Source organism: Falco cherrug, chromosome 1 (genome assembly GCF_023634085.1).
Source record: "Falco cherrug isolate bFalChe1 chromosome 1, bFalChe1.pri, whole genome shotgun sequence".
In the NCBI taxonomy this organism is placed as follows: Eukaryota; Metazoa; Chordata; class Aves; order Falconiformes; family Falconidae; genus Falco; species Falco cherrug.
In genome coordinates, this window is record NC_073697.1 from 52963161 (window position 1) to 52985941 (window position 22781).

The 22781-nt window shown below is 39.8% G+C and overlaps 1 protein-coding gene across 1 annotated transcript; it reads right to left on the bottom strand.

The window, feature by feature from the left end:
• Positions 1 to 754: 754 nt before the first annotated feature.
• On the bottom strand, positions 755 to 20603 carry WDR1 (WD repeat domain 1). Its single transcript, XM_055707082.1, has 15 exons — positions 20355 to 20603; positions 19937 to 20058; positions 16109 to 16199; positions 13004 to 13151; positions 11471 to 11651; positions 9914 to 9991; positions 9108 to 9188; positions 8756 to 8989; positions 7855 to 7944; positions 6425 to 6579; positions 5680 to 5767; positions 4380 to 4490; positions 3708 to 3881; positions 2441 to 2585; positions 755 to 2127 (listed from the first exon to the last, which is right to left on the bottom strand). Exons 1-15 carry the CDS (start codon positions 20368 to 20370, stop codon positions 2018 to 2020), a joined length of 1824 nt encoding a protein of 607 aa, XP_055563057.1. The 5' UTR covers positions 20371 to 20603; the 3' UTR covers positions 755 to 2017.
• Positions 20604 to 22781: the final 2178 nt, after the last annotated feature.

A 22781-nucleotide genomic window follows, 5' to 3' on the forward strand; every position in this document is an offset into this window, starting at 1 on the left:
CAGGCCATATTCCAATAAACAAACCCAATGGAAGCTGAAGCACGAGCAACCACCCCCACAGGCAGGCATCTAAACATAAGTCTTAGCACAGGCATTCCACATGAGCAGTATTACAAGGCTTCCAGGAATCAAAATATACCTCATCCTACACATCACCTATCAGACAGGGTGTACAAGCTCTGATGTACAGCAAAGGATCCACTAGTAGTAGTAGCAGGCTTCAGCAAATGATGCCATTTCCCCTCAAAAAAATTTCCACATTTTGCTAAGAGGCCCCCAAAAAGCTGGATTTGCCAGTGAATTCTGCTCTTTGCCCATAGGCATCTGCATAATTTTCTCCTCCCCACCCCTCCTTTTACCATTACTTAAATGACAGGGATTCAACTACAACAAAACCCCAGTGAACAGATGCAATAGTAAAACAAGTTTTAGGAGCTAGACACTAAGATATCTTGTTAATTTGATTCTTAGGCCTAATTTCAAGCATGCCTTTTTCCAAATCTTCTCTTGTCCTTGCATTGGTAACAGACATGCAAAATTGGTAATGGAGAGATACACCAAGCACAAAGAAACCATGAGGTAGAATATTCTGCTTAGATAAAATCTGTCAACTGTTCTAATGTTGGTTTGCATACCAGGGAATATCTGACCACCACTCCCTAACAAGAAATCAACATTTATCCTTTTAAAGGTGTTTCACCAAGTCATTTTTGACAGGCAATTTTTTTCAGCAATTGAGCAATGATCCACAGTATGAGAAGCAGCAAAAGCGCTTTATTTGCTGTAATTAGTGTCATTAGAAATATGATTGGTAAAAAAAAAAACCAACACACAAGTCCACACAGAAAAGAAAGCTTAATAAAAACCAAAGAGCACTGGAAGGGTGATGGTGATGACTTAGCACAGAAAGGTTTAAGTCTTCCAAAATTCTCGATAGCAACAACTTCTTTTGGCCACTTAGAGATGGTAACAAATCTTCCTACTGCTTTCCATGAGTGTGCTCCTCCACTCTTGTTTGACTGCTAGCTTCAAATCAATTAAATGTGTTGTAGCGTGTAAGAAGGGAACTAAATACAAGATCGTGGTCTGTTCACATTAGATCACAGCTTCTATGCAACTGCTCTGCACATGCAAAGGTGTAAAACTTACTCCGCAAACATCATCTTCTCAAAAATCACTTCAAGTCATAACAGCGCTTCACTTGAATTCCTGTATTTTCAAAAAGGTGGTAAAGTACTGCATTTTTTTGAACAATAACATGCTTCACCTCCTTCAAACAGAAAATATCTTTAATCTTTGAAACAATTATTTTCTGACATTGAAATGGCCACACATTCTTAATTCATGAATAACAGGTGTGTTTCTGAAACAAGAAGTTGCCACAATGATTATTTGTAAACATTATACCCACAACAGTAAGTACATCAAAACCCCACACTTCCACCTTAAAATAAACCACAAAGCTTTGACATGAAATACATAAAAAGTTTATTATGTATGTACCCCATTGTTATCTGGAGGAGATTTGAGGCAACAGTTTGGTGCAGTACAGAGAAGCAAAGCAATATACAGTAGCTGCACACAGCTTGATTGGTTTCAGAGATCACAACTAAATACTCTTACTATGACCGTTAGTACAGAAATGTTCTGTAATTAGAAAAAATGAGAAATATTACTCTCATGCTACACAGTCTCATGTTTCTTGGTTAGAAAAGGACAACTGATTTGAGTTTGAATCTTTCAGGCCTGAACCTTTCACACCAACTTGCTTGGCTGTTGCCTCTGGAATGTTCAGCACAAAGGTTAAGCTCCAGACATAATTTAAGTGCTTTTCATGTGCAAACCGTTACTGGCTAAAGCTTTCAAAGTACATTTAATTACAGATATGAACACCCTGTAAAGATATGAGGATATGATAGCAGACCCAGAGGCCAATACAGATTCTTTAAGAGAAATGCTATGTTCCACTGCAGTAGTTCTAGTCCCTGATTAGGTCCTTCCAAAGAGAGGGCTTATTTCAATTGTAGGAGATAGACCACTCTTTGACAGAAGCATCATGGGATGTTGTTACCAGAGTATGTTCATCCAACCATGCCAAGCCGCTTACATGATGTAGCCTGTGAGCATCTGTATGGCAGCACAAAATAACAAAAAAGAATTAGAAAGGTTAAGCTGACAAAATAAAAATAACTTCAGCACATATTCCAAAAGTGATTTTCAGCTACATTAAATACTGCTAGTGTATGTTACTTCATAGTAACTTTAAAAAAAAAAAACAGCAGAGTACTGGCTATTGTAGCTAGATAAAGATTAACATAACGGCTAGATTTGTTTGGGAACATTCAAAGCCTGCTTACCATGAGTTCTAGAAAGCAGGTACTGTGCTGGATTTCAAGAAACACTAGCAACTTTCAGAAGTACGATACTGAAGGAAACATACCTGGTATCTTTACTCTGGTCTCTGGATCACTTACGGTCCAAACATATACCATCATGTCCATACCTCCAGAAGCAAAGTGTTCATTGTCTGGTGACCAGGCAATACAAACTATTTTTGCATGGTGTCCGTAAAAGACATTATGTTCCTATTTGAAAGTCAGAGATACAGTGTTATTTTGTTAGTCTAAGCTATTTCAGGAAATCACTGACTTTTAATGTGTAGCATCACAATAAGCTACAGCAAGACTCCAGACAACATGTATCTTAAGTACAGATAGATGCCCTAAACAAACCAAGTGATGGCTTCATTTTACGCTGTTTCTTGAAACACTTATCAGGCCAATAAAATCCAAACTTTTTGTAAAAAGTACTAAGACTGGATCTGTAAAGTGCATGTGCAACAAGTCACTTCTTGCTTAGTCACTTTTAAAATAACCCCACAGATGTTCCTAAAAGCAAAATTATTTCAATTTTTACTTAGAGAATGAAACGCTTTTGTGGAATGCATCCTGCATTTTTTACTTCAGTGTAGTTTCAGTCAAAGCTTAATGACTTTATACAAGCTGATCAGCTGGGCAGTCAATATGTGTAAATTGCCCATTTTTTGGTTCTTGGTTCAAAGACACTAGATTGAAAGATAAAGCAAGATTCCCTGACCTAATATATCCCTTTCATTGCTTAGTTCTTACCATAGAACTGTGCACTACAGCCAGCAGAATTTTATTGCCAACTTTTTATTTATTTAATTACATTTTGTTGTACTGCATGATTCTTATCAAACGGAGCCTGCATTCTTGTCCATTTTACAATACTGCATACAAATTCTAACAGGCATTTTGTTGACTTTTTTTCCTTTAAAAAGCACAAACCAAAAAAAAAAACCCCAAACACACTAATTCAGCTGACCTGAATAAGGAACCTGCGTACTTTGTAGTCTTTTGTATTTAACTATTGCTAGCCTGTGGAAATCCAATTTCTCCCCCATTTAATTATGTGTTAGCTATTAGACAGGTTTGCATGTTTGCCCAGTAGCCAACCTATGGTGTACGTTTCCTCACCTATTCTTATGTTCTGGAGGCTTCACATAGGCTGCTGTGAAAAGCAACACTAACGCAAAGTACCAGGTAAACACAAGTCACAGAAACAAAAAATACAAAGAATATTTAACAATTAAGTCTCACCAGCTACACTGTATTTTACAACAGATTTAGACAGGAGATGCCAGTCAATTTGTTTTTAAACAAAATTGCTAATACAACAGTTCTTACCGCATAGCCATCAGTGACACTAAAGACAGTGACAACTTTGTTTGCATCACAGACTGCAAGAAAGGCACCATCGTGAGAATATGCCAGGTCTGTAACAGGACCTTTAGCTTCCAAAGACTTATTATCATTTTTCAAAGAGGTTCCTTGGATTGAATATAAATGGACATTCCCATCCTGCAAATTAATAGTGAAGAAGGAGGAAGGTAGAAACAAACCAAAAAAGTCATTTTACAATAGAAAGAGGAAGGCTTACAAAAAGTTCCAGAAATTCAGTATCAATTCTATCTGGTAGTGCTTATATTTAGAAATAGTTTAAAGAACCTTTATGTATATAAGGAACTCATTTATGCTAGCTACAATCTACCAAGCCTAGAATATAGACTTGAAATCAAGAATTTGCCTACTTCAAGCACACACTGGTTAAAAACAAATTCACAATGTAAAGATCAGCAAATACAAGATAAAATGAAATAGACATTAGGCTACAACGGTCAGAGAACCCAGGGCATGAAAGCCCAGGACCACCAATTACACATAGTTTACTTGTTACAATACAGCTGTTGTTACGAACTGCTACCTACCACATCTCAACACAACACACCTACTATTGTTAAATGCTTCTGTTACTAGTTCCAGTGTTCAAAACAAGAGTTTTAGGAAGCTGAACCTTACCGCTCCTCCCACTGCTGCTGTCCCTCCTCCAGGATGAATGGCTACAGCTTCGGGCTCATACCCAAGGTCATCAATTGCAAAACATTTTTTCTTATCTTTCATCAAGACAATCTGCAAATAGAAACCCAAGACCCTTATTTCAAAGTGCCTAAAACCAAACTATAACTAATCCAAACTGCTTGGTCATCAATTGCAAAACTTTTTTTTCTTATCTTTCATCAAGACAATCTGCAAATAGAAACCCAGAAACTAAGACCCTTATTTCAAAGTGCCTAAAACCAAACTACAACTAATCCAAACTGCTTAGTCATCAATACAAGTCCACTCCAATTGCTCAGAAGTTTAGTATATTTTGATCTTAGAGAAGAGTTTAAACTCTAAAACAAAAAAAAAAAGCAAAAATAACAAAACAACCAAACCCAAAAAGAAATGCTTACGTGCTGTGACTAACTAATCTGCTGTACTGGAGTACTTATGCCCTCTAAATTGGATAGTGCAGGGCATGTTCTACTGCCTTCAGCTTCACCTCATTTGGCTTGAACATCAAACAAATATGGACAAAACAGTATTTTTAACAATGCTTACTGCCTTCTGGGTTCTCTGTTAAAGGAAGGGAGGCAGAACGAAATTAGTAGCAAGTTAATATTGCAATTAAATTTTAAGGACCATTTCCTATCCTGTTCTATAATATGGACAACTGGGATTATAACTCCCATAGAAAACAGGTTTGGGCAACACTTCTGAAAGTCCCAAGCATAAAATTAGCATCCATACAGAAGACACAAATCATTAGAATTTAAGCATGCTTTGATGCAAGATAGCCCTGGTACAATCTCTCTGGTTTTGCGTGATACGAATACTACTGGCAAGCAAACTAGAGCTACCAATGCTGTACAACAGCATTACTTAATTAGATCAATTGGGGGAAAAACCCACCCACCAAACAAGAAACAACACAGGAGCTTTCCTTTCCCCAAAATTGTGTCACTTAACAGATCAGGCAAGAGCAGAGTTCAGACTGGTGGAGCTTTCCAGCACAAAGCTGTATTGACAACAAATTCAGATGAGGGATCATATGAAATTTAAATCTATACATAAGACTATCACATTGGTACAGGATGCGGAAACACAAGCCTATCAAGTATCCTGCGCAATTATATTTCCCATGGCTCTTATCAGGAAATTCTGCAGATGTGCAAGGTGATCCTACACTAGATAGATCTGTCAGAAACCATCATGTTACCATACATGGTATTATTAACAAAGAAATTACGTTGATAATCCACAAGTTAATACTTACTTGTCCAATGCACAGAACTACAGTATAACCACCAGGACCCACAGCTAAACATTTTGGTTGAACATCCATTTTCACAGCATCCTGGCCACTGGAGGAAGGCATGCCAAGGTGGAAGAGCAGGAAGAACAAAGCAGAAAAAAATTATGCCATATCTATCATTATTTCAGATTGTCTATTCAAATGATCACCCACTAATGATCAAGAACATGCATAATGATTTTTTCTTAAATAATCTGCAAAGTTTTGTTGTTTACTGTTTAAAGCATTAGTACCATGCTCAGGCAGTACACCTTCAAAGTGAAAGTTAGTTACTACATTAGAGTCTGATTTTTTAAAACTAACTCGATCTTAATTGGATTTCTTAAAAGTTTTTTGCTTCAGTTGTGATGTCCATGGAGAAACAGCTGCTTCTCACCCCTCCTAACCACATTTATTACCAATATTCCTGGGTATTTATGAATCATAAAATGGATGCCCTTCCCACAGTTCCCTAAGCCATCCAATACAAGGCAGATCTCTACGTAACCTGTGGAAGGCATGAGATAAATTGAAGAGCCTGGGATACATTTCCTGCTGTCACAGAAAAAAGCAAGGTTGGTACAGCAATCATTTCTACAGTTTCCATGGTAACTTAAAACCTGAATTAATTGCAGCATAGAATTATTTACCTTATAAATCAACAAAACTCTTGCTGTAAAATAATTAGGGCTGCCATACTACAACAAAAGGTAACATTTTAACTAACCTGTAGTCCCTTTTGCTAAGGTTGGTATAGCGCACGGTGTCATCCATACTGCAGGTGACCAGCTGATCCATTTCATCCACCGCCATTCTAGAAACCTGGTTTGTATGGCCTTTCCCAGAAAAGCCATCATTCTCTCCAGTTTCAGAATCCCAATAATGTGCATAATAGAATTAAGGAACATTTGAAGATACTGGTGCAGTTAGATACAGCGTCATAAACAGTTAAATAACTGACAGGTAGCTAAGGGCAGATGGGACCTCTTTGAGATTGTTTAGTCCAACCCACTGCTCAGATCAGCATCAGCTACAACAGGCTGCCCATTCTGCTGGGTTTCGACTGCCTCTAGGGATGGAGACACTACATCTCCCTGGGCAACCTGTCCAGGGTTCAACCAAATCACATACCCTCAAAACATTTATTGAATGAATCTCTCATATTCTGTAATGAGCTAAATGACCTACCACAAACAGCAGCAAATACTAGAACAATTAGCATTAGGTCTGAGGATAGGAAATACTTTTTGAAGAATTACAGTTAGAAGTCCTGCAACATTGGCTTTCCCTGATGTTTTATGTTAACATCAGTTTGAACTATTAACACTATACTACAGCTTTGTAAACATGACACATGTTTACATAAACACATGACAGTTTACGCCAATGTGATACCATTTTAATGCATCATGGCAGGCAGGATGAAGGACTGCATTTTTATTTATAAGCTTCAGATCAGTGAAGAAAAGCCAACAGTCTTCTAGCTGAACACATCCCAACCTCTAACATGCCCTCTGGGAACCAGGCTGCATTCCCAGTGTTTTGCTCCAGAAACAAACAGAACTGAAATAAAGTCTCAAAAGAAGGACAGGTTCTCTTCAGTAGTGAGAGGCCTGATGACATTTGGGATACCAAATAAAGAACACAATGTGTCACAGAACTTCAGAAAACAAAAAAGGTGGGAAAAAAACAGCTGTAAAGAAAAATGCATATTATGGATCAGAGATAGGTCAATAGGAGTTTATCTTTCTTGTACCTACCTGATCTGAAAACCTAGATACATGATGTCCAACACATGCTAAGATGTAGCTATTTACTGCATGTAACAACAGACAACAGTACATATTTTGCATGTATGACAGAACATGTAGAAAGTTAGAAGAGGCTAATTTACATATTTGCTTGCTTCTCTTTATTAACAATCTACCACAAAGAAGTGACAACTGGAAATCAAGAACTGGCTTATGTTTTGCAGGCAAGTGTAAGGCAACCAGTAAAATAGGCAAGTTATGGGAAAGCAAAATAAACTTCTTCAAACATAAAATATTCATTTGTGTCCAATAAGCATAAGTTTTTGTCTTTGGCAAAGCTTTTTTCCTCCTAATGAGCTCTCTCAGACTATAAGGCTAGAACAAGCATCACTATCATTCAAAGGATATTAATATGACCATCATTACTTCCAGAGTAAATATAGGACTTCCCACCATTGTTATGCACCGTAAGACACTGAATGGACTTACTGTGACCCTGTGAATAGGACACAAATCATTATTGATGGGCAAATTTTCATCCTAACACATACTCGAGTCAAACCTGTTTGAGAAGAGTTATGATACATTATTTTCTGAATAACCTATTTTATTCACAAGCATTACAGGTCACCCAGAATACAAATCACTAATTAACAGTGCAGCCATTTAACTGTTGCAGCATAGCTATTTTCATGTACCACTCCTTGAGGAGAAAGAATAGGCATCATGAATATCCTTATTATCCTGCTAGGCCAAAATACTTTCACGCACTTTTCATCAACAAAGTTTGCTTGCACAGTGATTCAGGGAAGACTACTAAATACAGTCATGTACCCACACCAACTACCAGAATTACAGCTGCAATATCAAGAATCTGGGACGTTCATGTAAATCTAGTTCATGTAAAAATATAAGTTCCCGTGAGAGTACTGTGTCAGCTTACTCTTTAAATCCTAAAATCGAAGCTCAATTGCACAGTAACCCTAGTCACCTTGTTCACAATATACTAGTTCTAGCAGAAAACTACTGGTGATGTCTCATTCTCTCTGCACTGTACTTCCCCGCCCCCCCATATCAAGAATGCTGAAAAGCTGCTATTAAAGACTTAATGACCTTAACTGAAACTAAAATCAGTCTGTATATTCGCACAAAGCACAGTACCACACGAATCAAGAAGTTAAAATGTTATGTGTGTGTGTGGCAATGCTAATTTAACACAACCATTTTTCAACAGCTACTATTCCATCTAGCCAACTTCAACCACAGTGTCATTTATTGCAGAAACTAGTGCAAGAATAGAAGCTTACCTTTATGATACGTGAAGGCTTATTTGGATTGTTCTTGTCCAAATAATTGATATAGCCAGAGAGAGAGATAGTCAGTAAATGATCTTTTTGCCACAAGCAACCCAGCTGCTGATCCAATACGTTTGATCCCATGTTAAAAGTACTGACAACAGAATTAGCACCGACATCCCAGATTTTAGCAGTTTTATCTCCAGAGGCAGAAAGCAACTGACTACTGTCAGGGCTCCAACTAATCTGCAAAAACAAATGTCACTACAAGATAGTAAATGCATTAATTGTTGCAAGACTTCACAGTCCATGAACTTGGTAATGAAATACTATGGACCACTTGCACAAATGAAATGATACTTACAGCATAAATACCTCCATCATGAGCTTTGCCTCCACCAAGAGCACACATTTTCTCTCCAGTCTTCCCATCATAGACAAAAATCTTAAGAGAGCACAGACATATAACTTAAAGGAAAAAGCAGTAAACAGGAAAAAAACAAGAACTGAAACACTATTACTTGTACTGTACAGATCATTCTTTTGTTAGGTAGCATGCTTGCAGTTTTATCAAACACCAGATTTTTGAAGAAGAGGCACAAGTTTTCCTGCATTTGATACAACAAAGGAGATGACAATTGTAAATAATCACACTAAGCCACTCTGCACAATGGATCCTGACATCTGACATTCTGGAAGATCTTACATTTTTTAATTCCTGCTGTGATAGCAGCTGTTTAGCACTGCAGTCACAGGAATGTGCCTTCTTGGAAGGAGGAGCTACCTACGGTAACAGTGTCATTGTCAAATGCCCTTTGACATGGAGCAGGGACTCCACATGGAGCTGGGTTGCTATCCGAGTTCAGTACTTCAGCCAGACTTCTCAGGATTGTAACAAGAACATACATGTTTCAAAAGTCTAATGTGTTCCAGCCAAAATAACCTGTAATACGCTCGGGAGGTGGAATGGGGAAAAAAGCTGAGTGAGAACAGTTTGGCTGACGTCAGCTGTTACACCTTTATAGAAGAGTAGTTAATAGTTTAAACCAGTCACTTCTTAGCATGAAAAAAGCAGCAACATTGATTTTACAATACTAATCTTATTCCCAAAATGCACAAGAAAATCTTCTCATGCTCAAATTGCTACAAATAGAGTTCCTTGCTTTGTACCTGGCCATCTGCACTAGCTGTAGCAAATCTGTTCCCATCAGGAGAAAACCTCACACAGTTCACAAACCGTGTATGGTCCTGTAGGAAAAAAGAGTAAGAATCAGCATACAAAATAAGAACAGAGCTTTACATGCATAAGAGAGTCCAGTAACAATGAAGTTCTCTTTCACACAAGCCATAAATTAGCTGTGTAGGAGATGCCTGCTGTAGGGAATGGCTACAAAGCAAGTCCAGCCTCTCTCTGAAGAGAATCATGGGGATCAACAACGGACCAGGGAAAAAACTGTGACATCAATACTGATGTAGTTCAAACAACACAATACCAGATAAGTACCCAGTTTCAGAGATAGGTAGGAAAAAACCCTCAGCTGCAGCCTAGATGCAAACATGGGGTTCTTCCCCTCTGGTCACTGAATTCTTCTGCAACATTCTCCAAATTCTGACTCTTGCTTCGTGGCCCAATTAAGTTTCATACACAGAAGAGTACTTTAGGCTTCTTATTGTAAAAAACGCATGAATGAAGAATAAGTTTTATTATTTTACTGCAATTCCATTTCTGGGAGACTGCATGAGTGGCAGCTCTGTGAAGTAACTAGGCAAGACTGATGTATACTCCCCAAATAGACTATTCACAAGTAGGAGACTATTCAAACCACGCTAACTAAAAAACACGTGTTAAACAGGGAAGCGCCACAACGAGGCCAAAGCTCCCATGCAAAGAGATTTGGGAGACTATTTTTAGTGTTATGAAAGGCAGGTTCTAACCTACTTTCTTTAACTACACTTTTTTTATTTCCTGATGATACCACAAGTTCTACTCTAAACCACAGAACAGCCCATAACAGAATCCCATGTACCAACTCAAATACCACTTTCAAAGGAAGACTGAATCACATACCAGTCGAAGCAGCACGGGTAAGCAATTCAGACTTCAGAGTTCCAAAAGAACCAGATTAGCAAAACGCAAGTATCAACTTAAGTTCAAAAATATATTAGGCAACTACCTCATTTCATTGGATTGCAGACCTTAAAACAATTCCTTTTCTAGAACTGGAATGGAATCCTTACTAAAGTCAACATATGAAGACTACACAAGGCACATACTTAAGAAAATAAAAGGCCTACTACTGTGTTTTTAAAAATAAAGAACATTTTGAATTTACTACTGCAATTACGTCCAGTATCTCTGCAATAGTTTTTGTTTGGTTGTTTTTTGTTTGGGTTTTTTTTGTTGAGTCAAGGGACATGAATTCTGCCATGAGAAACAGCTGCAGCAGCTTTTGGCTTTTTATTTTCTTTGGCTTCCAGTAACAATTAATGTCTTAAATGTAGTAGGTTCAGACTTCATTTAATTTACACGAGAGATTTTAACTAGTAGAATAAAGAAACAAAAATAAAGAGTGAAAAGGAATGTTGAAACAAGAGAATTGACCGTAGATGTTACATATCCATTCCTCGCTGTAGAAATTTTTTTCTACAAGAACCGCAAGCTTGTTGGAAAGCTTTTAGTTAACTTGCTGCACAGTTTAATACAGACACATCTAAACTTAAACTCACACTTATTGTAAACTTGAACTTGAATGGCGGTCCCTCAAAGAAAGCGGCGCAGTTGTCATCACTGCCAGTTGCCAGACGATATGGTCTCGTTTGTTTAATGTCCACACTATTGATCACTTTGTTGTGCCCAGTAATCTCACCAACAGAAGAACCACTATCCCACAGGAACACTGCTCCAAATCTAGTTAGAAAAGCACACAATAACTACAACTCATAAAGTTACATGTAGATTAACCCCTCTAGCATCTGTAAACATCAGATATGAGTGCACTCAAAGAAAAGAAATTAGGTCATCTCGTTAATCTCATGCAAGTGCATGACAGTTCCCTGAAGGCTGAGATCTTGCCTGAGAGAGAACTTAATGTTCAATAGGAGTCATCTGCTGAAGGGGAAAACCGATTTTATGTATAAAGCTTCTAAAATTCAGGGATCCAAAAGATACTCCTCTGTTTATGAAAGAAAGCAGTAAATTATCTGCTTAGTGACTATGCAGAAAGCTAGGATAACAATGACATTGTATCATTTACCTGATTATGTAACCTAGATTGGGTACCACCACTTTTACAAATATTATTACTTAAAGGTTTAAGGACGAAGAGTTTTAACAGCATTTTTGTCATTCTTACTTTAAATCACCTTAAAAAACAATACCGCAGCACAATCAATACAGTGGTAATAAACTGCCAGAGCATCTCTATTAAAAAGGGTTATATAGAGTCACTTCAACAAAATTCTAGACTGAAAGTGCATTCACCTAAGAGTAAACTGGTAAACTTTTTGAGGTAGGAGAGCAAATTTATATAGTATCTACCCAAGGACAGGTGGGGGTTGATGGAGCAATGGTGGACAAAGACTCTGTCCAGTAACAGGACACAGTGCATGACTGTGATTAGAAAAAGGTGAAGAGGGTGAGGGAACAGAAGCACCTGTTTGGACATTTAGGCATAAGACTACCTAGTCTGGACTCTGCCTTAAAGATCTGTCAGTCTTTAAACATTAAAGAAAGGACACACACCTGACTGAAATGGGAACCTCAGTTAGGTAAGGACAAATGGTTGTGATTTTCTTTTACTTATCATAGTAAGGCCTAAAAATATGGGCATGTTGCTGAGGGAGAAAATACAGACACTTTTTTCTGTACTTTATAACTCTTATTCAGTGATGTCCTCTCAATTTGGGAGGGGTGAAAGAAGAAGAATTGTCTTGTGGTTCTCCATACTCTATCAGAATTAAGACAAAAAAACCCACCAAAAGGCATACTGAACAGCTGTCACTGAACGAAATACCCACCTCTTAAAAAAGACCTACACAATTTTCAAACTGAGCAATTCTAACAGAACTGTATTTTCAAAGGAGCTTTACAGATGTCAAATACTGCATAAAGAATTCTGCTGCAGAATAACTTGAAACCTAAACCAGAAACAAGCCATGATTTTCTTCCGTTGAAGTATTAAAAGCTTTCTACAAAGAACCTGCTTTATTAGAATACAGATGTTTACAGTATGTATGTACACACACGAAAAAGTTACTTACTTTTCTCTTCCTTCTCCAACCACAGCAATTCTCTTGCTGTCTTCAGTCCAGGCTAGGTCCTTTATTTTTCCTGCAAATGGCTGATACTCATACTTCAGTAGGTGTTCCTTCTGTGTAGTATCCCAGATTCTCAGCTTTCCAGAGACATCTGCCGTAATAAAATGAGTATAACTATTTGTTGTTCCAGCATGACTCAGTCACATGACTCAGCAATCTGCCAGGATACAGATTTTCAGCTACACTGATCACTTGTACAAAGGACCTATTATTCTTACCCTATTCCAATTACTACAAATCACTTGTTTTAGGAACGCTTAAGACTACATTCGTTTCATCGAACTATGTTTTTAACCAGATAGTAAGATTCAAGACATGCAGCAATAAATACAACACATGAAGACAACTTTTGCAAACACACATCAAAAAGTTATGCAGTAACAATAGGAACTCTAATCAGCTGGTGTGTTTTAAGTAGCTGTGTTACACAAAAAAAACCAAACCCCAAACCAGCCCCCCTGGCAGTCACAAAGTAGCTTACCCACACTTCATTGGGAAGTACGTTGCCCTACATCTACACTAAGACAGCAATCCAGTGGACAGTGGCAGACACTGAAATTCATACCTCAGCTTTTTTGTACCTTCAAAGCAAACCCCTTCTGCATAAAAATACCATGTACATGTAAACATACAAAGAAGTTTTTGCCCATCAAACTCTATTCATGCACATTCATCAGTATACTTTTTCTATACAGAAGTATGTACACACTTAATAGTGCAGGTATGCACATGCAACGTCTGGATTACTACAAAGGAATCCAACAGAATATTAAAAAATGATAATGTCACAAGCAGCAGACATAGCACAGGTTGTTAACAATTTAAGACTTAATATAATGAAATCTTCCCTGGTCACAGTTTCTCCTTTCAGTATTACACAGCCCTAGAACTTCTTCAATTCAGAGCAATTACTGTCGTGCAGCATTATAACCAGAGGAATCATTCTACACAGACAGCTTTACACGTCTCTAATGAAATCCACAGAGCAAAATTCCGTTTCTTTTCAGAAAAGCCACTGTTTTAGAATAAACCATGTGCTAAAATATATAAACTTTACCTCAGCAGAATGCTTTTGAGTTCTGTTCACATTTTTGGTACATTCTTACATTTCAATTTAGACATACAGTAACCCTGTATCTTTGAGACCTGATCATGGACTAGTCTTCTCCACTTCTAAAAGGACAGATGCAGAATCCTTCATTTTACACAGAGAATTTGTTATTGAAGCAGAACTTTAATGTGGACTTCAGAATCTAATTGTTTGCTCCTTCTATTAATAGATAGGACGTATATAGCTTTAACTCTGTGGTATCTCCCATTACTACATCTGTTACACTGCAGTAAAAGAAATCACCGTAAAGAGCCACAAAGCATCCTGCCAAAGGTCTGTCTCATCAAACACATGAAGTATTAATGCAGGTTGCACGGCTAACGCAGATTTATAGATAAATGAATCTTAATGATATACTTGGAAACAGCTTAAATAGCCTGATACTATCTTCAGACCCCATGCTCAGCAGTATCACAAAACTATTTATAAATCACATACACAAGACACTTTTTAAGGGAAATACTGAAGCCTAAATTCATTTACTCTGGTATGACACACAAACTTCTGAAGAGTCAACTGAATATTCCCCTGTTAAGGAAGCAAGGAGCTTCCTTATACTGAATATTAATGAAAAACTTCTTGACAGATCAGGCTCTGTATATATTACTGTTCTTTTACAGAGGACTGAAAACCTGCAATGCCACAAGAACAAAATAGATGGATATTCTGAGGGTTAAGCACAGCACAAACCTAGAACACCAAACCTGTAGAATAAAGAATGCAATCTAGATTTGAAGAAGTTATTCAGTTTGACATATGGTCCACACAGAAGACTGTGCCAAGAAAATCCTGGCTCTGGTTCCTTTCAGATGGAGGGGAGGGACCAGGAAAGAAGAAAAAAAGCTGTGCTATCAGTGCTCTTAAAGGTTCCCCAGTACTCAAAAGATACATATTCCAATTTATGTTTAAAAAAATATTGTTCCCTTTAAATTGCTGAGAGAGAAACTCCCATTCTACCACATGAGTCTACCAAGATCTGCACATGAGTCTGGACTCCCTAAGGAGCTCATAGTCAGAATGCTTTATTTTCAGATATATTACTAGAAAGTATTTCTGGGTTTGGGCACATTATTTGCTGCTGAAGCATTTCTACTTGATAACGGCAAGCAGATTTAGAAAAAAATATCACAGAGTAACTGCTAATATTATTAAGAAATGGAGGTTATCGTATTGTATTTGTCAATATTCTTCAACTGTCTACCAGTCCTCCTGAAAAAACATCAATTATTTGAAGCAAGCTTCTATTAAAAGAGTTTGTTTAGCTCTTCCTAAGTCAAAAACTGCAGCCGTTTCCACTAGCAATTCCAGAAATTAACATTAGCCACTCTCAGACTACTGATTCACGTGCATTACATGGAAACTGAGAATCAGCCTCTTCCCCTGCTAACTTGCCAAAGAAACCTTTGTTTAGTTCAGGTTACAAATGTAAGAGAAGTCATGCCAAGTCTTGCCAAGTTTGGTCAGGAAGAAAGGAGGAGGGAAAAGAAAGGAGCATATGCTCTTCTAGAATCCCTCCCCTGCCCCCAAAGTATCAACATCTATTAACAAACAGAAACAATGGTCCTGTATTTCAGAAATAACTTTTCATTCTGCTGCATACACACAAGTCTTTATTACACTAAGATTTTTTTCTCTTTAACACTTCACACTAGGTATTTAAAGTACATTTCCGGGTTCTTCTTAATTTAAATAATTTTTTACAAAGATCAAGCATGTCACCAAATTCACTGCTTTAGTGAATGGTTAGAGGAACAACTACAGAAGTGATTCCTCCCTCAGGCACATATATATAATTCCACTGAGGCATGTTACATTGACTACGTAGAGCCTGTACATAAATGTGAAGCGTTACTACTCTCTTTTGCAAGTTTTGCATCAAGCACTTTCACAGCTCTGTCCATGTATCTGATACATCATGTGCACCACCGATACCTTACCTCCAGATGCTATGTAGAATCCACTGGGAGCATACTTGGCAACTACAACCTGATGGGCATGCTCAGTGTAGATGTCAGCAATTGCAGGATTCTAGTTTAAAGGGGAAAAAAAAAAGTTACCAAGCTGCATTGCCCAGTTTTCAAAGGAATGAAATCAGACATTCAAAGACAAAATTCAGAATTTCTTCTTACATGCCTTCTCACACCCTTCCTTCCAGGTCAAATTGAGTTATTGCCTAAAACTGAGAAATGCAGTACATATTGCAGAACACTGCTGTCCAGTACCACTAAAAAAACACACTAACCCCTAACAACTGACACAGAGCATTTCCTCTAACAGCCAGAACTTCTGTGACTCTTTCCTCTCCAAGACCTGCTGAAAGGTAGAAAAACACTCTCCAAAAATAACAGACCAAGCATCGGGCTTTCTTTCTATGGAGCTGGCCCAGGTAAAGCAGTTACCCACAATACTAAACACTGCTGTGCTTTGCAGCACGCATCCAAAAGTTCCACTATAGTTGAGAAAGAAAATTAAGCATACATTGTATCAAGAGTTGTACTGGAATTCTGAAAAAAAAATCACTGTCACTCCATCATAGCTCTCTCTCTTCAGTCTTAAACATATTTATAGAAGCTTCAGGCTGGACAATAAAACTGACTCTGTGTCTCAGCTGATCAGTAGCATTAACACCACAGAGGTGCCACACAAAAAAAGGATGACATCAAAGCTCTCAGATTTAACTGTATAAAAAAGTAATTCTGCACCTCTTCCAGATACACTGCATATATGCTACAACAATAATAGACTATTCCCTAGAAAACATTTTCTATCAGTTCACAAGTACCTTTGAGCTCCAGAAACTTGACTCATACAGTCTAAACAAAAGCCCATTTTAACTGCTAGAATTAATACAGATTTAACCAAAGCAGAAAAAAACACCTGATGTTACGGTATGACTCAGCCATCCAATAAGGAAAAACTGAAACACCCGCTCTGTGTTAGAAAGCAGACAGTCTTCTGCTTCCAAGAGTTCTTGCTGTTGCAGTGCTGCTACATCTCAGGAGACAGAATACAGCTTACTTAGGCAAGAAGCAGCTCTCTTTTTCATTCCTGCTTTTACATTGCTCGAGTGTGTTAAAGCCCTACTTAAGTCACAATCATGCATTTACAGCATGCACGTCACTCTCCATTTTGCACGCAACTGGATTTTATCTAAGCAAGACAAGATAATGTTTCCCCCATTCTGTAGCTGCATCACCTACAAGTTCAGGGACCTCAAACCTCCACACACTTTGTTAGTAATGGCATACGTAAGTAGCTGCTATCTTACAGAAAGAAGCTCTAAGAGTCCAGGAAGCTAAGATGATGAGAAAGTGGAGTTAAAAGACTAACTTAAGGGGTTAAATGAAAGAGACTCCCAAATTTAGTAAACAGATTCTGGAAACAGGTAATAAGTTAGAGCTGTCAAATTAAATGCTGTTTATTTGATAATATTATTTCTGCTTGTAAAGTCAGTTTTCTAACTTGTCCGTCTTTCCTATCAAAACCCCCATAACCACCCACTTCTAAAAAGAGATCTTAGTGTTAGCTGGGACAAATGCAATACCCAGTACTAGATTCAACAACAAGAGTGAGTTTATGTGGCTAATTTCGAACACTGAAACAAGAGCCACATATGAAAGTGAGCAGTTTAAGTTCCAAGCTTCAAAGTAGGCTTAGACCCATGAAGACGATAAAATATTAACGAGGTATGAAACCTCACAAATATCACTTGTTCTTCTTACAGTGCTTAGTCCAGTACTGTTCCAGGACTTTTACTTGTTAAAGAAAGTCTCTAGATCATGCTCAAATATCAAGCATTAACCCCGAATGCTATATTCATCACCACTGATTAACTAATACTAGATAGCTTCAAACTTGAGGAAGGTGATCACTGCATTTTGATGACCTGTTTGTTGTTTTTTTGGGTTTTGGTTTTTTTTTTTGGGGTTTTTTTTTTTTTGGTTTTTTTTTGTTTTTTTTAATTAGAGCACAACCATCTCATTGGAGAACTGTTCACACACAAATCTCCCAGTATTTCATTTGGTTGTTGCAAACTATTACACAGGCCTCAGTGTTATTCTGAGAAGGCATGGCACTACATTAACAGTGGACAATTCCATGCTGGGTTAGGAACAAACCACAACATTCTCTGTCACAAAAGCCATAGCATGGGCTTTGGTCAGTTTTTGTGTCATTGCTACAATACATTCTGTAGCTGTCTGCAGAGCATCACCTGTCAATTATTAACGGTAGCAGACTTGACAGTTAGGTAAGTTTGTGTACTGGCACACACTACACCATAAATCGAAAGAATTAATGACTTCCATTCTCAACTTCCCTTGGGAGTTTATACACGCTACATTTCAATTCCCACAATCCCACCTCACCTGTACTCAGATCACGCCATGCACTCTACATTCTGGCTTGCACTGGGACTGACATTTGCACTGGGCTCATTCAGGAAGATAAAAGCAAGTTGTTTTCTTCCAATTTAACCCACAAAATAGGGTCAGATAAGCACTAATCACTGTGCAAGGGAGGAGGTCACAATCCATAACTCAGGCAAACTGTAACATAAGCAGAGTGGCTTTTCTCTCTTCTCTCATCACAGTGTGTGCCATTACAAGGTTTAACTGGAGCTTCTGGTTTCAGAAAATTGAACTTTTCTTGATACCGAGAGCAAAACACTATTACAACAATATTATACTGAGACATTGAAACCAGAGTGTAAGCTTATTTCTGGGTTTAAGTGGATGAATTTAGATGGATATCAAACAAGAAATTTGCAAATAATTGAGTTATTAGAAACATTTCTGTATTACAGCGTGACAACAGAAAAATGCCTGAATATAGCGGGGGTGCTAAAAAAAAAATAATCAGGAAAACCGCTCATAAAAACTCAGTTTACAAGAGTAATTTACAGAAGCAGCCATAAACAAATCCATTGTTGTGGAGAGCTGAAAATTCCAGAGAGGTATGACTGGCCCCCTTGCAGCTCTCCTCACTGCAGGCCAAATCTGCAGTTAAGAGAGGAAAGAAAACCTTTGGGAGAATTTGATATTTTTTGAAAACCAGTAGCAAGACAATAGCCTAGACTTGTAATGCTTCCTCCATACTTCTCAAAGGGATGCCATCTTTGAAAAGTAGTAATTTAAATAACTCACTTAACATTTCTCTAGTTAAGATGAGAGAAGAAAAAAACTCCTAAACTTCCACACCACCGGAAACATTAACTAGGGCATTCTAGTATTAATCGATGAGAAAAGTTCCCTGTGACCAGGGCTGAGAACTCGGTGCACCCAGCTCGCCACGGAGTCAAGCAAATGACAACTGTTTTGATTCCTGAAGTGCAGGGAAGAGAGGCAGAGAGGGGGAAAGAAGCTACGGACTAATGAATTTGAACATCAGGGCTCGCAACTATTTGCATGCTTCTCTAACAAGCCAACACAGCAAATGTGCATTTATTAGGCAAACACAACACTCAACTCCGTAACAGTGATACTTAAGACAACCAGGGCCAACCAGGATATACTAGTCTTTCTTGTATAAAGCCTATGCAAAGAGAGGGAGAGAACCACACATTTTACTGGGGTTCTCTACAGGGTTTTACAGTCGCTGCCGATGGTGTTACACCTGAGTCATGCACCCTGCTTATTCCCCCGATGCTGATCCCAGATCTGTGACCTCAATTGAAATTACCAAGTGTGAATGAAGCACAGGCCATCAGAGAGGGGCTGGAAAACAAAATGCAACTTAGCAAAAGCAAATAAATTAGGATACATTACATCAATGTTCCTGATGACGACACATTTTCCATTGGTATAAAGAAAATTGTTGCCCTTAGGATCACCTCCGATAATTTTGGAAACGCCTCGTTCAACTTGCGGGAGGCTGGCGAACACTTTTTCTACGGGAAAAGGAAAAAAAAAAAGGGGGGGGGGGGGGGGGGGGAGGGGGGGGGAAAGAGACGTTTTATTTCTTCCCGTTCCCGGCCGCCAGCCGAGCAGCTACACGCCCTGCCGGCAGACGCGGTCACTTGTTGCTGTCAGGGGGCTGCGAGGTGCCGCCGGCTCCGCGCCCGCGTCCAGGGCCGCCCGGCCGCCCCCCAGCTAGAGGGGCTCCCCACCGCCCGGCCCCCCTCCCTCCCCAGCCCGGCGGCTCGCCGCTCCGGCCCCCCCCCGCTCCGCCTGCGCGGGGGCTTACTGATCTCGTACGGCATCTTCGCCCACTTGTTACTGCGGCGGGCGGTGGCGCTGGGAAGGAAGGGCTGGGAAGGGCGGCGAGCGCAGCGCAGCGGACCTGCCTCTCGCTCCCGCCGCCGCCTCAGCCCCGCGGTGCCCAGCGGCACGAACCAGGAAGCGTCCGCGCGGCCCGCCGCTCTCCCCTGCCTTTGACCATATATAGTCAACACTGCTGGCGCCGCGCAGCTCCCCGCCAGCCCGCGCCGCGCTCCCTCCCCCGGAAATGCCGTCGGCTCGGACGGGCCCGGCGGGGGCTGCGCTGGGGCGGCCGCAGGAGCCGGCCCCGCCCCGGCAGTTTGCTGCGCGCAGGCCGCGGCGGGCGGGCGAGCCGGGGAGCCAAGCGGGCGCCACACGGCGGCTCTGCCCGGCCTCGCGGTGGGCGCCGCCGGGCGGGCTGCGCATGCGCGGCCTCCTCCCCCGCGCTGCGTCCCGTGGGCGCATGCGCGGGGCCGGCCGTTGCGTGTCGTTGGCGTTGGCGGGCGCGGGCGGACGGTTGAGGCGGGTGGTGCAGCTGTGGGTGGGGGAAATCCGCGCTGATCTGAGGGGAGCGCTAGGGACGCTGAGGGAGCCGGAGCTGCCGGTGTGTGTGGCAGCAGGCCGGGATTTCCCTCCTCTTGTCGCGTGATGAGCGGCTGTCAGGCAGCTGCATCTCTCTTCACCTTCAGGCAACAGCCTCTGACTCACACGCCATCGCTAAATGTGGCTGCTGTGGGGAATTTGTCCCAGTGATAGCTCTCGGGACAGCGGGTGTGTGCCGTCAGTGATTCAGAGGACAGACCTGTAGTTCTGCTTGGGAACCATCGTATTTGTGAGGAGGGACTGAGTCCTCTGTAGTAGCCTTCTGCAACAGAGACTCTGCAGGTCGTCTGGTCTTTGATTCCCTCCTTTTTTAGAGGTTTTGGGGAGGCACTTCCGGTCTGCCCACAGTCAGTATTTCCTTGAAGATCACTCTTAACCTCATCCCTCAAACAGTCGTGATTATAATTATTAATATCTGGGGCATATTGCCATAGTTTCATGCCATTCGACTCCAGCTACTGCTGAGTGCTTTACAAACAGCAAGGTTATCTCACAGTTGTCCCTTGAGGCCAAGTTAAGATGTCCGCTTAAACACAAACTGTGAGGAAAACCACATGCTCTCCTTCTTGTTTGCTGTATAACTTTGGATATCTCTCCTTCCAATGCTATTAATATAAATCATGAGTATACCATCAGTTCTGCATGACACAGCAAGGCAAAACATCTATATCTAGTAGGCAGAAACTCCTGAAAATGGCCGCTGGTTTCTGCTTTTGTCCCTTTAACTTGCTTCATTCATAAAGTGAGTAGTTTTTCATATTTTCCCATTTTCAAATGGGGAAAAATTATCAGGACAGATAGGTATGACAGGACTGCCTTGCATAGCATTTAAATATAGTAATAGCAATGCTCTTGGCATGTTCTTGACCAATCGACCTGTAAAACAGCCATGGGGAATCCCTGTGTCATTCTCCTTTGGGGGCTGGGAGAATGGCCGGGGAAGAAATAAAGCTTCTCAAATAAATCAATAAAGCTTCTCAAATGCAGGAAGAATCAGCACTGCAGTGGTATAGAGGCTCTCATACAGACAGGTGTAGGTATTCAGGATGAAAGGATGCTGAAATTTCTCAAGAACCTGTCTTGAGCTGGCTTGTGTAGCCACTCTGCTTAAGGAACATGGAGGGCAGCATGCAACGATGCTGGGGTTACCATTTTGTACTTTTCACTTCTGCACTAAATAGATAAAGGGTTTTCCCTTGTCCAATGTGTGGGTTCATAGAGTTACATTTTCCTTGAATGTTTGCCATGTGCCCAGTAAAAAGCAAATTATCCACCCAAAGACATAATTTTTCTTCACTTGTTTGGATTTTTCAGAAATAAATGAATCTGTATGTATTTATTATGTCAGTATTTCATGCTGAAGACAAAAAAAAAGATTCTACATTTGCCATAAGATGCTGTTGTGCACTAAAGCTGTGTTATTTATGTACATGAATAAAATCTACGTGCCCAGAATCATGTTTACATTTTTTCAACAACATTAATTCATAGAAAATATTTTCTTTCCCAGCAAGGGTTGCCTTTGTAGTTTGCTAAAGCACTGACCTCTTCTCACATCTTGAGATTTTTAATATAAATTTGATAATGACTTGAAATGATGCAGCTAATGTGTTATAGATACCTTTTTCGTTAATTTCTCGTAACTATCCAAATAATGGCCTAGGCTTGGAAGTGGCAAGTGTGCCTCCAGAGACTCCAGTGAAAAATGTGGAGTCAGAGTTTCAGAAGTGATTTTTTTTTCCCCTAAGGTGCCTCAAGTATTTAAGAGGCTAGAAATCCAAATCTGAAGTAGACTGGTGAGACTCAGCAT

What these genes read in the sequence shown, in the direction of transcription:
- WDR1 (XM_055707082.1), bottom strand. An exon ending in CAGCTAGTGCAGATGGCCAG is followed by an intron (nt 9,189 to 9,913) that starts GTACAAAGCAAG and finishes TGCTCTCTTAAG; the next exon opens with ATTTTTGTCTATGATGGGAA. An exon ending in AGCCTTCACGTATCATAAAG is followed by an intron (nt 7,945 to 8,755) that starts GTAAGCTTCTAT and finishes TCCTATTCACAG; the next exon opens with GGTCACAGTAAGTCCATTCA.